The 17,133-nt window shown below is 39.9% G+C and overlaps 1 protein-coding gene across 2 annotated transcripts in view; it reads right to left on the minus strand.

Moving 5' to 3' along the window:
• Nucleotides 1–12,284: 12,284 nt before the first annotated feature.
• LOC122014734 (tripeptidyl-peptidase 2-like) overlaps nt 12,285–17,133 on the minus strand; it is a 76,430-nt gene continuing 71,581 nt past the window's right edge. Inside the window, exons 32-34 of one of the 2 annotated variants that reach the window (XM_042571124.1) lie at nt 16,496–16,588; nt 13,184–13,345; nt 12,285–12,591 (exon numbers count right to left, since the gene is read on the minus strand). In XM_042571124.1, coding sequence (XP_042427058.1) covers nt 12,433–12,591; nt 13,184–13,345; nt 16,496–16,588 — 414 coding nt within the window. In that variant the 3' untranslated portion in view covers nt 12,285–12,432. The remainder of the gene's footprint in view (nt 12,592–13,183; nt 13,346–16,495; nt 16,589–17,133) is intronic. The other variant, XM_042571125.1, reaches the window with a different exon arrangement.

The following is a 17,133-nucleotide window of genomic DNA, read 5'->3' on the forward strand; positions in this document are numbered from 1 at the left end:
ATATCTCTATAATTGCATGATATTATCCACTTTAAGCTAAAGTCCTCATGATTTTGATCTTTCACATGTGTTTATCCTCCCTCAAACAAAGGAGGACAGACTTCCCACGTCCGATTCTCGAGCCACCAGGTCTTCCTGTCCTTCGGCCCACCCGACCTACTAGGACTTCCTTGCCTAGCCGCAACTAGGACTTCCTGCCTAGTGTATAGTCCTCTTGATCCGAACATAGGAGCCCCGACTTTCTTTGTTTGAGGTCAATATTGTAGTCACATGGCTCAATCAGACCATAACTCTTATGCACAGTCGACGATTAAACCCTCTGACAGTCCGAGCTCTGATACCAATTATAGGATCGAAAGAATTTAGATATCTCCACAATTGCATAATATTGTCCACTTTGGGCCTAAGTCTTCATGGTTTTGCTCTTGGACTCTACCTAAAATGCCTCATGCCAATGGAGATATCTTTCTCTTATAAACTCATGATCTTTCCCATGTGTTTTCAATGTGGGACTATGTTTGTAACCTTGCAACCCCAACAGTGAGGTGTTGCTGATGTTGATAAAGTCACCATGACCAAGAGGAAGAAGAGGGGTGTGATGTCTTCTAGGTTGACTAAATAGCTAGACCCTCAAGAAAAGCCAGAATAAGGAGTTGAAGTGCAAGAAAGTCCCTAGTCAACGATGCCTACAAAGCTGCTAGAAGACAGGAGAAGGAAAACAGAGCATTAGAGGGATGACTAGAGGTGCCCCGGCCTTCCACTCTGACTCTCAAGTCAGATTCTCGGTTAAGGGATGACAATGGATCAGGTTTGGATCGGATTCCATATCCTCCATCCTCATATCCATCAAGTATAAGATATTCATCCTTATACTCATACCCATTAAAAAATTAAATATCTTTTATACTAATAATTTTTCTTCCTTCCATTCAAGTATATATATATATATATATATATATATATATATATATATATATATATATATATAATTTAATTGAGTATTCAGGTGAGATATCGATTATTGATAGTCCCTCCATATCCTCCTCCATTCAGATTGAATATCGAATCATCTATCGGGTTCGGATGAAATTGTTATCCCTATCCCTAACAATGGAACTGAAGAAGATGAACATTGCAGTAAAATAATATGTATCTCTATAGACACACACATACCGAGGCTTTTTTATAACTTGAAAGAGGAAGATGTCACATCTGCGGTTGTCAGAGAGATTGGTGCGCTTTTGATAGAATGTTCTATCCCGATATAGAAGATGTCTCATCGTTGTATTAGAAAGTCACATCAATCATATCTGGTATGGTAGAAGATCTCGTTGGATCACCCTATATCCACCATATTGCTCCACGTGTCATGTCAATGCACATACTAGAGCATTTGAGTATCTGGCCTAGGAGGCGTGTTAGGTCGGAGTGGAGGAGATCTGGAGCATCCGAACGACATTACCGATGAAACATAATTGAATATTAGGTCGAAGAGCTGATCCCCTGAAGTATCCGATCAGGGAGTTGGACCCCTGAAGTATCTGATCAAGGAGCTAGATCCCTGATGTATCGAATCGATGAGCTAGCCCTTGAAGTATACGATTGGGGAGTTGGACCCCTAGAGTCGGGTGGGATGACCGGATCAGGATCTGTGAAGCCAAATGGAACGTTGGATTTGCAAGTCAGTGGAGGCAAAGCACCACGAGGGTATGACAATGAGGGCTCAGAGGCACAATTAACAGTAGAGGCTTAAAAGCCAGAGGGCTCCGGGAGGCGGAGTAGGACATCAAGGGGCACATCTGCGAAGGCTCAGCTGCTGGATGCAGCTCAGGCGACCCAAATGTAGTGGTTACAGGAGGTGGCGATGACAACGAGATCTGGCCTGGGGGAGATGCATACTCTGATGGCGCGAATTTGTTCTGAATCGGTGTCAAAGATGTATGACAGTATGGATTAAAGGGAACAGAGTCACAGGGGCAGCTATGTCGGTGATGAGGAGTTGGTGGTATGAGAAAGGGGAGCTCTAGCACTGCTCGGAGGTATAGGAGGAGATCTGGCAGTGGGCTATGGTGGTGTGAGAGGGAGAAGGTGGCGTCGGGGGCTAGGAGATGGCGGCTATCAGTTAGTCAGATTTAAAGACAGAGCACAGGTCGATCAAATATGAAGCTATAGGCATCAGTCAGATGTCCTTAGGGGTGTAATTGAATCGAGTCAAGTTGAACAATAAGTGGCTTGAGCTCGGGCTTGGTTTGTTATCCCTAAGCTTGAACTTGGCTCGAGTTCAATTTGAGCTTTAGTTCTTAAGTTCGAGTTTGACTCGTAATAAAATTAAATAGTTCGAGCTCGGCTTGAGCTCGATTGAAAAAATGCTCATTTAAAAATTAAACGAGCTTAGTCCAAGCTCATTTAAGATAATTAGCTATAATAATTAATAATCTATTATTATATTTTGTTGGAATTCCATGGTGATTTTGATGTGATCAACCAAGTTAAGTTAGGTCCGATTATGTTTGATTCTTGTGTTTAAGTGTACAGGAGCTTAGGAACACAAGAAGTCGAGCAGAAGACGCAGCTAGCGAGAAGGATGACACGGGAAGGGAGCCGATGGGCTTGGTGCATCCGAGGGACAAAGTGCTGCGGAAGAGTACACTTGTGGACGAGAAGGACGTGCGCGACGTTCCGAGGGACGAGAAGCCGGAGAGGAAGCCTGCTCGAGGAGAAAGCCGAAAAATGAGTTCGGGTGAGTCCTATCCCAGATGGTCGTGATCACCCAAGCAATCAGAGCAACAGAAGATAAAAAAGAATGTTGGAAATACTGCTGGAGGCGCCTTCAAAGGGAGCTAAAGGGGCCTCCATACCTTCACTGTGGAAGGCGCTTTCCATGGCTGGAATGCGCCTTTGATGAATACTACGAAGGCGTCTTCCAGTCCTATGGAAGGCGCCTTTGACCAAGCAAAGATTAGCCGTTGCCAAAGGATAACACTTTATCCTTTGGTGTCTCATTAGAGGCATCTTCTAGCCTGTTGGAGGCGTCTTCCATCCATGGATAGGATTTTTCAGGAGCTATAAAAAGACCCATGAAGCTAGGAAATATAAAAAAACTCTAGTATCCATTTCCTAGTATATTTTTGAACTTTTAACGAGTGTAATAGGCTTCTCCGTCTATACGAAGGAGATCTTTTCAGTGTTTTCTTTTGTCTTGGATTAACAATCACCTAGGTTGTAACTAAGTCATTCCTTTGTGTATTTTTTTTGTCAGTTTTCCTTTTATAAGTGTGCTACTAATCTGAGTTGAAAGATCGAGAAAGTATTTTATTTTTTTTGCCAATTCACCCCCTCTTGTCGGCTTTGCTGCGCCAACAAGTGGTATAAAAGCTCAATCATCTCAGAAGGACTAACCATCGACTGAAGCACTGAAAAGATGGTCAGACCGATAATCTATCCACTAAAATTTGAGGGAGAATTTGCATCATGGAAAAAATGCATAGAGGTATTTTTTAAACCCGATTTTGAGTTATTGTTAATATTAAAATATGGATTTGTAGCACCGAAAGACAAAGAGGAGTATCAATTGACCAAAAAGGAGCAAGCGGATTTCGTGGCAAATGGACGAGCCAAATTTCATCTACTAAGCGTGCTACCTCCGCAAGAAGTCAACAGAATTGGCGCCTACGAATCAGCAAAGGAACTTTGGGAGAAGTTCCTGGAACCACACTAAGGTACGTTCGAAGCCAAACTCGCAAAACGGGATATACTCCGGAACAAAATCAGCAATCTCTGAATGGAAGAAGGTAAATCGGTTGCTCAACTACACGGAAAAATCAAGGAGCTAATCACTGGTCTAACAAATCTCGAAAAAACAGTAACCAATCAGGACACTCTAAGGTATGCTTTAAATGCGTTCTTGAGAACACCAAAATAAACATCTATAGTAGACTCCTACTATATCTCCAAAGATTTCGAGGTGAGTGCTTTATAAAATCTTTTCTCCACTTTCGAATTACACGAATCTCGGTGTGTAGGACAAAGAAAAGGACCGAGTCAAAATATTGCCCTAAAGGCAAGAACAGACGATCCAAACTCCGAAGAGTCAATTGATGAAGACTAAGTGGCTCTAATGGTAAGGAAAAATTAGTAAATACATTAAATCTAATAAATTTAATAAGTCACAGGCAAATAAGTACTTTCGGAGTATCCGATTGGTCCAATGCTATAACTACCAAGGGGAAGGGCACATCAAAGATAAATGCCCTAAACTAAAGAAGAAGGAGAAAAAGAAGGGCAATAGACCAAAGCACAAGAACTTGAAGGTCATATGGAATGAATCATCATCCTCTGAGTCTGAGATCGATGCCTTCTCTGGACTAGCCCTACTGGCCGACCATCAAGAAGAAAATGAAAGCAACTCAGAAATGAGCATTGATGAAGGGGAAGGATCATTATAAGAAAGTTGTGATGAAGTAGGAGCATCAGAACATGAGGTAAATGAGGTACGTACACTATCTCCCAAACAGTCTTTTAATTTTATTAAGATACTTTCCAAAGATTTAATAAAATTTTAAAAAAAATGCTAAGTTAAAATTAGACTTAGCAAAGACATACCCCTTAGATTTGTTTGACAATTTAAAATTAGAAAATGATAAATTAAAAATACAAATAAAAAATTTGGAAAAAGAACATGTATGTTTGAAACTAAGAAATTTTCAAAAATAAAAAATTAGAAATTATGGTAGGCTAAACTGGTGCATTAAAAAACACCAGGGACAACTTAGAAAAATCCTTAGAAGGTATGTACCCCCCAAATTTTTAATTAATCCAGTAGATAGGAACCCATATTGGGTTTCAAAATTATGCTTAGTCTAAAATTCCTTTAATTTTCAAAAGGGTTAAAATGTCAGAAAAGGAAATTAAATGTTTAATTTCTTTAAGAGACTTTTGTCTAGAAAGTGTTGTTGTTCCAATAACCAAGAAGGTCTAGTGTCTTGCCACAGCCTAGAAGCCAATTATTGAAATAAATGTTTAATTGATAAACTGATAAACATGTTGATATTAATTGAATAATACTTTCAATATTTGTCAAAAATATAATAAGAACTCAATTGTTTTAGAGTTGTTAGAAAAGAGTTATATTTTTTCAATATTTTTACAGTTTTCCTTAGATTTTTTTTATCTTATTAAATATTTTTTAGTACATTATTTTTTGATGTGATCAAAGGGGGAGAAATAGGTACAAGTTAAGGGGAAGTTAGACTTAGTGTTTTTATTCACTTTGGTATTGCAAAAAAAATTTCTACTCAAGTTATTATGCAATTTTTTTACCCTAACTTGAACTTGGGTTGATACACATAAAAAACGGAGAGATTGTTGGAATCCCATAGTGGTTTTGATGTGATCAACCAGATTAAGTTAGGTCGTGTTGTATTTGATCCTTGTGTATAAGTATGCAAGAGCTTAAAAATACAAGAAGTCGAACGGAAAACGCAACTAACGAGAATGATGGCACGGGAAGGGAATCGACGGGTTCGGTGCATTCGAGGGACAAAGTGTTGTGGAAGAGTACACTGATGGACGAGAAGGACGTGTACGACTTTCCGAGGGACGAGAAGCCGGAACAGAAGTCTGCTCCAAGAGAAGGCTGGAAAATGAGTTCGGGTGAGCCATATCTCGGATGGTCGCAATCACCCAAATAATCGAAGTAGCAGAAAAGAAAAAAGAATTATGGAAATACTACTGGAGTCGCCTTTAAAGGGAGTTGAAGGTGCCTCCGCGTGTCTCCGCACCTTCCCTGTGGAAAGCGCCCTCCATGGCTGGAAGGCGCCTTCAATGAATAGTACGAAGGCGCCTTCCATAGGGCCGGAGGTGTCTTCCATAGGGCTCGACCAAGCAAAGATTAGTCGTTGCCAAAGGATAAAGCTTTATCCTTTGGCACCTTACTGGAGGCCCCTTCCAGCTTGTTGGAGGCGTCTTCCGCCCACGGATATGATTTTTCAGGAGCTATAAAAAGACCCCTAGAGCTAAAAAATATAGAAAAACTCTAATACTCATTTCCTAGCACATTTATTAACTTTTAACAGATGTAATAGGCTTCTCTGCCTACACGAAAGAGATCTTTTCAACGCTTTCTTTTGCTTTGGATTAACATCCACCTAAGTTGTAACCAAATAATTCCTTTGTGTCTTTTATTTAATTTTTTTTTTGTCAAATTTCTTTTTATAAGTGTGCTACTAACCTGAGTTAAAGGATCAAGAAGGTATTTTTTTTAGGCAATTCACCCCTCTTGCCAGCCCCCGCTGTGACATCATATTTATTATTTATTTATTTATTTATTTATATATATATATATATATATATATATATATATATATATATATATATATATATATATATATATATATATAACATGTTCATGAGCCCCTTAACAAACACATTCGCGGGTCTTTAAATGAACATGTTCATAAGCTCACAAACCAAATACGGTTAAACTCGAGCTTGATAATGTTTTGGAGCTTGAAATCAAGCTGAAGCTCAGCTTGTTGACTTAATTGAACGAACTCAAATAAACTTTTTTTTTGAACCGAGACCCGAATAGTTTATGAGTGGCTTGGTTCATTTACACCCCTAGATGACCTCGGCTTGTTCAAGCAACGCCAGTGTCGCAACCTGAGGAGGAGAGAGTGTGTGGTAGAGTGAGCCAGAGGTGTCGGAAGGAAGGGGCGCAAAAGGGGGTGGAGCTCATGTTCGGGAAAGAGGGGGCAGTGTCTTAGCTGTTGCCGGTGCAACGACATCGTGTGGGGAGGAGAAGGAAGATGGTGATGCGGGCAAGGTCGGCGACAAGAGCCATAAGGTCAACAATAGGGGCCAGGACTCAACAACGGTGACTGTCACAATCTCAAAAAGGAGAGAGAGAAATCCTCAGAAAAAAGGGGAGAGTGTTAGAAGAAGGGAGGCGGCGTTGCTCGCACGTGTGAGGAGATGATAGAGGCAGTGCCTATGCCCTCCTTTGTCAGGTGGGGTCGCTTAGCTATATCCACATCACAAGCCTCTAATTCAAATCTAGTCAAAGAAGACATGAGTGACTAGACTATGCCTATTGTAAGGCTGAATCACTCCCGACTAAGGGGTCAAGGAAAGATCGTCAAGCCTGCCATAAGGCTAATGACTTCCAACTGAGAAGTCAAGTAAGAATCAATGAGCCTATCATAAGGCAACCCTTTAATTGAGAAGTCGAGGAAGAATAGCAAATCCCAAGGGTTGAGCGGGAGTAGAGCCCATTGGTCGATGGAAGATAAGCCCATGGATCGAGCGGGAGCAAAGCCATGGGTTGGGCAGGAGATGAGCCTATAGGTCGGTAGGAGCAGAGCCCATGGGAGCCGAAGGGAGCAACCCATGGGAGCCGGAGGGAGCAAAGCACTGGAGTCAGAGTGAGCAAAGCCCTAGCAGTATGAGAGAGCAAAGCCTTGGAGTTGAAGGGAGCAAATTCCTAGAGTATGAGGGAGCAGAGCCCATGGCGTTAGAGGGAGTAGAGCCCTAGGGATTAGAGGGAACAAAGCCCTAAGAGTCGGAGGGAGCAGAGCTCGTGGGAGCCAGAGGGAGTAAAGCCCGTGACGCCAAAGGGAGCAAAGCCCTAGGCGTCGGAGGGAGCAATAAGGATGCTGAGCGAGCGACTGTAGTGGTGTCGAGCGAGCTACATTAGTGGTGCCAAGTCAGCGGCCATAGTGATATTGAGCAAGCTGCCGTAGTGATGCCAAACAAGCGACTGTGTCGATGCTGAGAGAGCTGCTATGAGGGTGGTGTCGAGCAAGTGGTTGTGTTGTAAGTGCCAAGTTAGTGGCTGTGTCGATATCAATCGAGTGGCTGTGTTGATGCCGAGCGAGTGGTTGTGAGGGTAATGTTGAGCGAGTGATTATGTTGTAAGTATCGAGCAAATGGATGTGTTGATGTCGTGCGGGCAGTTGTGAGGGTAGTGCCAAGCAAGCAGCTGTGTTGTAAGTGTCGAGTGAGTGACTGTGGGGGTAGTGCCGAGGGAGCGGCTATGATGTCAATGCCGAATGAGTGACTGTGATGTCAGTGCCAAGTGAGCGGCTATAATGTCAGTGTCGAGCGAACGACTATAATGTTAATGCCAAGTGAACAGCTATAATGTCATTGTCAAGAGTGCAGTCATAATCTCATTGCCCGTGAAAGGCATTTCCGGCCTCGTTACATGTCGTAAGGCACTCCTAGTCTCATTGCCTATCGTAAAACATCCCTGATCTCTTTGCCTATCGTAAGGCACTCCTGGTCTCTTTTTCTGTCGTAAGGCAATCCAAATCTATCGTAAGGCTATTATCTATGTGTCTAATGAGAAATGTGAAGAGTAACAATTCATATAGAATGATATAACTATATGGACTCAAACCTAATGCACAATTTTGAGGTGACTTTAACTCAATCCCTCAACTCCTAGATCATCGCGAAGTTAAGGAGAGAGTAGAATACCGATGCAGCGATGCTAGCTGGACATAATATATCCAAGTATCCACGAAGTCAATGAGTAGGGGAGAGAATAAAATAGCGATCCTCACTAGAGATAAGTGATAAACTCAATCCTGCAACTCCCAAGTATCCACGAAGTCAATGAGAGAATCTGTTGAGAGAATGAATAACTCAATCTCTCGACTCCCAAATACCCCCGCAGTTAGGGAGAGAATAGAATATCAATCCTCGCTGGAGATAAGTGATAAACTCAATCCTGTGACTCCTAAGTATCATTGGAGTCGAGGAGAAAATTTACTGAGAGAATGAATAACACAATCTCCCAACTCCTGACTCCTGAAAACCTGTGGAGTTTAGGGGAGAATATAATAATGAAAAACCAAGCTCCTATGCCGACTAAGGATTGAACGAGAATGATGTCTACGAAATTCTGATTTCTTACTCCTGTACGATGGTAGTGTCGCGTTTGTCGAAGTCCTCCAGGGTCATGGTGGTGACTAAGAGTTTTTTAGCGTCATCCTTTTTCACATTCAAGACTAGGTATACATTCCCACAGATGGTGTCAAACTTGATGCTATTTTAAATCATCAAAAGCTAGACCACCAGTAAGCTATTGCTGATAGTAAGTTACCATGACCAGGAGGAAGAAAAGGGTATGCTATCTTCTAGGTTGATTGAATTGCTAGACCCCCAAGAAAAAGCCAAGAACATGGAGTTGAAGTGTAAGAAAATCCCTGATCAACTGTTCTTGCAAGGCTACTAGAAGATAGGAAAATGGAAACGGAGCATTAGAGGGACAACGAGGGGTACCCTGACCATCCACTCCAATGCTCAAGTCAGATCCCTGCCGATGGAATTGAAGAAGATGAACAATGCAATAAAGTAATATGTATCTCTGTAGACGAGCACTACCTTGGTTCGCGAGGGTGAGGCTTTTTATAACTTGAAAGAGGAAGATATCACATCGGCGGCTGTTAGAGGGGATGATACGCTTCTAATAGAATGTCATATCTCATATGGGAGATGTCACATTACTATTTTAGAAGGTCACATCAATCATATTTGGTACTATAGAAGATCTCGTGGGATCATGCTACGTCCACCATACTGTTCCACATGTTATTCCAATGCATGTACTAAAGCATCTGAGTATCTAAGCTTGGGAGAGGTGTCAGATCGAAGTGGAGATGAGCCAGAACATTCGAACAGCAGGCCCAATCGAATATTCAACTGAATATCCAAACAACAGGGTCGATCGGACATAAACTAAATATCCGATCAGAGAGTTGAGCCCCGAGAGTATCCAACCAGGGAGTTGGGCCCATGGAGTATCCGATCGAGGAGCTAGGCTCCTTAAGTATCCAACCGGGGAGTTAGAACCCTAGAGTCAAGTAAACTGATCATATCAAGATATGTGAAGCAAATGGAATGCTGGATTTGCAGGCCAGTGGAGGCAAAGCACCATGACGGTTAATTTGTGCTGGATCGATGTCAGGGGCATACGATAGCGAGGATTAGAGGGAAGAGAGTTGCAAGAGCGGCTGTGCCGATGACGAGGAGCTGGTGGTATGAGAAAGATGATCTCCGGCACTTCTCGGAGGTCTAGGAGGAGATCCGGTGGTGGTTGTGGTGGTACGAGAAGAAGAAGGTGACGTCGAGGGCTCGGAGATAGCAGCTACCAGTTGGTCGGATCTGAAGGCGAGAGTGATGGCTAGTCGAATCTGAAGGCGAGGGTGTCGATCGGTCGGATGTCCTCGGCTTGTTCCAGCAACGCCGACACCGCGACACAAGGAGGAGAGGGTGTGTCGCGGCATAAGGCCGAGGTGCCGAAAGGAAGTGGCGTCGGAGGGGGGCAGAGCTTGCGTTCGGGAAAGAGGGGGCACCGTCTTAGCTCTTGTCAGTGTAGCGGCGTCGCGTTGGAGAGGAGATGGCAATGCAGGCAAGCTCGACAATGGGGGTCAAGGCTCGGTAGTGGCGACTCTCGCTGTCTCGAAAAGGAGAGAAAGAAAACCTTAGACAAAGGGGAGAGAACGTCAGAAGAAGGGATGCAGTGTCTCACACACGTGAGGAGATGAGGGAGGCGATGCCTGTGCCCCTTTGCCACGTGGGGCCTCTTAGTGACGAAGTCAACGAAATATCCTCTCTCTCATGTGATAGTTTACTTTGATTTCCTGATTTACTCTCTCCTAATGATGTGGGACAGTCATGGAGGGTTGTCCGGGAGATTTTTTTTTTTTCTTTTTTGCAGTACAATAATTTTTGCCATTGTAATATTAATTTAAACTTCCAAATTTTAAATGTATTATTTGAATTTACTATTCATAAAAATCAAAATTGACTTCATGGAATTGACCTGATGTTCTAATGGACGTCATGTAACTGATCAGCATTCTCAAACTTGAAACTCACAATGGATTAGTAACTCTTTCTGAAAATCTGTGCTTGAAACTCCCCTTTTTCCACTATAAATTGTTTCAGCTACCATACCTTCACGGCTTAACAATGCTTGGTCAAGAAAGATCTCTTCCAGGCTTCTTCTGCACATTCTGCTGTTCATTTGATCATTGAGATGAAAGGTGGTGTTTTAGAAGTTCTTTTGGTCAGTTCCGAAGACCTTAAACATGCTCACATACTAGGTTCACTCTCCTGTCCTCGAACAGCTGAAAAAGAAATCGATAATACGACTCGCATGCAAGCAATGTGATCTAGCATTTTGAATGTGCAGGTTCATCGAAATACTATGTGATTCTATGCTATGGCAGCGAAGTTTTCACTAGCAAAATCACACAAGGTAACTGAAGCCTGTTTTAAAACAATCATATGCGAGATCTGTGCTTTTAATTCCTCTTTTTCCTTCTGCTGTTACAGAAGGAGATAAAAAAGTTTGGTGGAACGAGAAATTCGTATTTAAGTTATCACCTTCAGAATGGAAAGACGTTACCAAGCTGAGGTTGAGTATCATGGAGAAGGACAAGTTCCATGAGGATCACTTTGCTGGCGAAGCGACGTAATAGTTCATGTCATTTGTGCTAATTGTTAAAATTTCTGCTATGATTACTATTAAAACTGCATAAGTTTGGGTTATGGCTAACTCAGTTATGGTGTAGAGTTTACTTGAGAGGTGTTCTCAAGGAAGGAAACCAAAAAGGTCAGATAGAGCTAAAGCCAGCTCCATACAACGTGGTGCTGAGAGATGGAACATACAAGGGCGAGGTGAAGGTTGGGCTAAAGTTCATTTCAAATGTAAGTATGCATCGGTACAAGATTATTTCACTTATTTGAGTAGATTTTATCACTGGATTATAGTCTGTGAATTGTTTATTTATGTTGGGCAGGTAGAGGCGGACATGGTGGGAACAGATAGAACAGGGTGCAGTGGCGTACCTGAGAGGCAAGCTGTGTCTGTGTACAGAACCATCCTAAATTTCACTCTCCTGCGAATACCATGGCCGAGGTTCCTGCTTTTCCATGGCCGCGCAACTGATCAAAGCTCCAAGAAAAATAAATAGAAGATTTTGTGTTTTACTAAGGCGAATTTCTTCTTGTGCAAATCGATGGCTGTTAAAAGTATGGCTTTGTCAACGAGAAAACATTTGATACAATCAAATCTTCAGTTGCTTCCTCGATATGGGAATCACTTACTTTATTATTATTATTATTATTATTATTATTATTATTATTTATTTTAATATTTGTTTTTGAAGAACGATTAAGTGAAGTAAAAAAAAAGTCAACATAGATTGGGTAATTAGGTCAACCAAACCTATTGAGCTAGTTCAGACAAAAGTCAATCGGGTAAAACTGATTAGTTAGGAACTTCATCAAAGAATAACTATTTTTTTCCCCATTCATTTGATGAACAAAATACACCATTAGTGGAGTCATGTGACACACAAGCTTATTAGTGCGAACAATAAGATCAAGTAATTGAAGTAAATCATCAAATGTGAACTAAAATCAAAAAAGAGGCAAGGTGGCAGGAAAACGGACATGCATCCATTCTCTCTCATAGGAAGCCACATGAGTCCATCCAATCTGATCAAGTAATTGAAGTTTCAATTCATATTGCTTCTTCTTTGCTGGTTCTCCCTCAGCCTCAATCATGTCATTCAAATGCTGAAAATTAAGTATGAAATTCATGTCAGGTTCTTCAATTACCAAGCTCGGTCCTCAATAGTTCATGAAAAAAAATGTTAATTTTAACTAACAGAACAGTCATTGCAAGTTTATAGTGTTCGATAATATATGTCCTGGCCACGTAGTGGCCCGAATTTATCAAGAAAATTTTTTGGAATCACAAAGCAAAATCTTAAAGTACAATTAGATGATGGATATAACTATTTGGCCTTTCATGTCAAAGCATTTCCTGCAATCACAAGTAAGCTTATAAATCAACAGTTCCAAATTTTAAATTCAAAGCATGGTTTTTCTTCATTGAGATTCAAGTTCCAGTGAATCTATAATCCTCATATGATACTTAACCAACCAAACGCTTCTGAACAGAGAAGTTGTGTTAAAAATACTTTTGTTTCTTCGTCATTTAAAGATATTCTCTTATCCTATACATTAGAGCATATTGCTTAAAGCCAAGAACTTAAATCTTTGTGTAGCATATTATCAGCCTCATTATATATATATGACAATTATACATGACATTTATGTTGGACACGTTTGTGTAAAATAACTGAGAATAAATAACAAAAAAAACCTTTAAAGCGGTTCCATATCTTCCACAGCGCCTCTCCCGTACAACCAAAAGCATGCAGTATTTTATAGACTTAACATCCACCCACTTCTTTAGTTCTTTAAATGTTTCTTCAAAAAGATCTGGTATATCACTAGTAACATCGGATGTGTTAGGCTGCTCAACCTAGACAGTCAGCAAAGTATAGAACGCTTTCAGCTATGTTTTAGGAATTCAAAGCAACAATTTGAAAAAGAAATGGAGTTTCAAGAAAATACATAGATATAGGAACAATAATCAACAAAGAAAAGAACATATCTTAATCCACCAAATTTAAAATAAACAAAATAGGGATATGACAACAAATTGTATACATACCATTCAATCAGTTATTCCACGGTTTAGGAAAAGGTTAATAACTTGAAACATATAAACACCATCATGAAAAGGATTAAACTATGCAGATATGATGGTTAAGAAAATATAATATGCTTTCAAAAAAAAGTGATCAGAAAGAGCATTAGCAGAATAGGTGATGCATGTTTCAAAATTTGATATACTGGAAAAGTTAAATATCAAAAAAGTAGTAGACATTATGGTAGATAAATATCATTAGAATCCAGTGTACATAAAAATTGGTGGAAAATGGAACATAGTACAACTTCTAGATTGTCATTTCATGATTTTATAAATGCAACTATTGGGAAAAATGAGCATTTGATTACTCAGAGAGTTATGTTTTTTGGGCTTAGCCATCTGCTCATCTCCATGTTGTAGTGAGCTACTAAGAGTCGCTTCAACTTTCAATTGCTTGAGTTTGTAATTGCCATGGTTAGGACACAACTGATAATGATAGTCTGTCATTTTTATCAATAAGGTTCACATCACCCAATGTGAGTAGTAGCTGGATGAGTATGAGTATGGGCTTATCCTGAGGTTGATGTCATTTGATTAGCCTCGGCCTGACTATAGTAGCTTGGCTCAGACTAGAATTGGGGCTTGGATCTTGGAGAGGACGGGGTCAAGAGAATTGTGCAGCAATAAATGAATCCCATTAAGAGTTCATTATAGGTTTAGTTACTCGTACACTAATTAATTAGAAGATGCTAAATTTAAATATTAGATAATAATAGTAATACTAATACTAAAATTACTGAAAATAATACTTGCAAATTATCCTTTAATAAATTTAATAAAAGGTAGATAGAATTTTATATGTAAAATTGCAAATCCACTTATAGGAAATGTTATATTAATCAACAATGATTTTGGGTTCTAGATATAAATCAAAATTGAAGTATCAACAATAATTTTTGGTTCTAGATAAAAGTCATCAATATCGTGATATCAACAATCATTTTAAAATTTATCAACACTAGATAGAATCATAAGGATAATAATATAAGTCCCCTCGGATGGGTCTAGTGGCTAGCGCATAAGGTGTTACCACAATGAGGTCTGAGGTTCGAATCTCAGCAAAGCCGAGATAAATACCTCCCTTATGTGCTAGTCACTATTCCAAAGGCTAGTAGCCGCCCGTGATTTACCTCCTCCGTGTTGGCATTGGGACGGATTGGCGGGGGCGCTGGGGGCGAGCGTATTCGCCTTTTTGCCACAATACAACAACAACAACAACAACAACCAAGCCTTTTCCCACTAGGTGAGGTCAGTTGTATGAATCCTTTTACGCCATTGAGCTCTATCTCCTATTATATCATTATCTATATTTAAATAAATTTTATCTTATTTTATTATTGCTAACCAAATCTTTTTTGGTCTTCCTCTTCCTCGTTTGATATGCATGTTTATCATAGTTTCACATCGTCTAACTGGAGCATTTATTGGTCGTCTAAGTACATGTCCGTTCCAAACCCATAACTCCCATGTACTTTCTCATATTTCTCATTTTTCACTCCGACATGCCCATTTAGATCACCTCCTATTAAAATCATTTCATTTGGTGGAATATTTTGTAATATTTCATCTAAATCCTCCCAAAACCTTGATTTGGTAGCTTCATCTAATCCTACTTGTGCATATACGCTAATTATATTCATAGTTTCTTTCGCCACTATTATCTTAAGGGCTATAATTCTATCTCCTTTTCTAACTACTCCTACAACTTCATCCTTTAACAAACTATCTACAATAATACCCACTCCATTTCTTGCTTTACTCTTTCCAGTGTACCATAACTTAAAACCCGAGTTCTCTATCATCTTTGCCTTCTCACCTATCCATTTTGTCTCTTGTACACATAAAATACTAATTTTTCTCCTAATCAGAATATCTACTACCTTCATTGATTTACCAGTGAGAGTTCCTATGTTCCATGTTCCAAATCTTAGATTATTAGTTTTTCTATCATATTTGTTCTTATCTAACCTATGGTGTGAGAACTCTTGCCTATTTAACACTACACCCAAATTCTCATGGAGATGTAGTGGTCCTTGCTGAGACGTTACAGTCGGACCCTGTAACACGAACTCTTGCATATTTATCACTACACCCGAGTTCTGGAGATGTAACGGTCCTTGCTGAGACGTTACAGTCGGACCCTGCAACGCGTTCCTTCCGGGGAACAACCTAGCATTAGCACAATAGTTTAATGAATTCATTCATTGAATATTTGTCATAGTTTGACATTGGCTGACAACCTAACGCAACCCTCCTCCTTTATCCGGACTTGGGACCGGCCATCATGAGCGGAGTTAAAAGGGCAGCCCGGTGCACGAAGCTCCCGCCATGCGGGGTCCCGAGGAAGGATCCATTGTACGTAGCCTTACCCTGCTTTTTGCAAGAAGTTGTTTCCAGGATTCGAACCCGTGACCTTTTGGTCACATGGCAACAACTTTACCGTTACGCCAAGGCTCCCCTTCGCCTTTTTGCCACAAAAGGATAATAATATAAGAATCTTCAAAAATGAGAAAAATTAAAAAAAAAAGGTTTGATAATATTAATTTTTATCAATGGCAATGAATTGATCTAAGATGAGGGGTGATTGAATGATGAATCATTGAGTCACTATTACGAAGGGATTTTGCGGGGCACAATTTGGTAGCAATGTTCAACTAGGAAAAAGAAAATAATAATTAATATAAACCAAAAAAAAGGGAGAAAGGAAACCTCACACCAACCTAGCTAAAAAAAATTCAGGTTTAGATTTTTTTTTTTATAAAACCAAGTTAGAGTTAGGGTTCAGGGATTTTTTAACCCCAACAAAGCCCACCCCTAGACAAGAGCATAGAATTTGTCAAAAAGACTACTGAGGACGATCCCAGTTGAAAATATTTAATTAAGTAAATAAACCAATTGATGACTGCGAAAACACCTTACCATATATGACTCTTCATCTGCAAGAGCTAGTCCTTTCTGGCATAATGCCTCTGCCAATTGATCCCGAGTGACTTCTCTTTTTTTCTTTAGTTTCTAAATGATGATTCCAAAAATGACATAAGTATTTTTCAAGACTTATTCAAGACACAAATAAACTAAATTTTAATCAGCAAGAATTAATGGAAAAGATAGTAAGTGAATGTTTACCATTAATGCATTATAAATATAATAATCTCTAGAAATACAATTTCCATTTTATAAGAGACTAAATGTACTAACTTCGGTATCGTGCAAAGTTTTCTGATTGGCATGTGCCAAGGCAACACTGGCTTATTTAATTTTGTGATCATTGCACAAAGAGAGCATATGAGACATGCAAATGAAAATATGATAATTTAAGTTTGCTATGCCAACATAAATCCAAACTGTAAATTATAAACAGTGCTGCAAATGAATCATGCCTCAAACACAACTATTTCTTTAATGCATATATCCAATTGGCAGCATAACATGAGATCTTCCAAGTATGTTAACAAAGAAAATGAATTACCAAGAATCATTAACATGGATACTGTTAAGAATATAAAAGGCATAGGTTGGGCTTCTGGGTTCATGGTTTGTTAATCAAACCTAACATG

Source organism: Zingiber officinale, chromosome 8B, assembly GCF_018446385.1.
Source record: "Zingiber officinale cultivar Zhangliang chromosome 8B, Zo_v1.1, whole genome shotgun sequence".
Taxonomy (NCBI): Eukaryota; Viridiplantae; Streptophyta; class Magnoliopsida; order Zingiberales; family Zingiberaceae; genus Zingiber; species Zingiber officinale.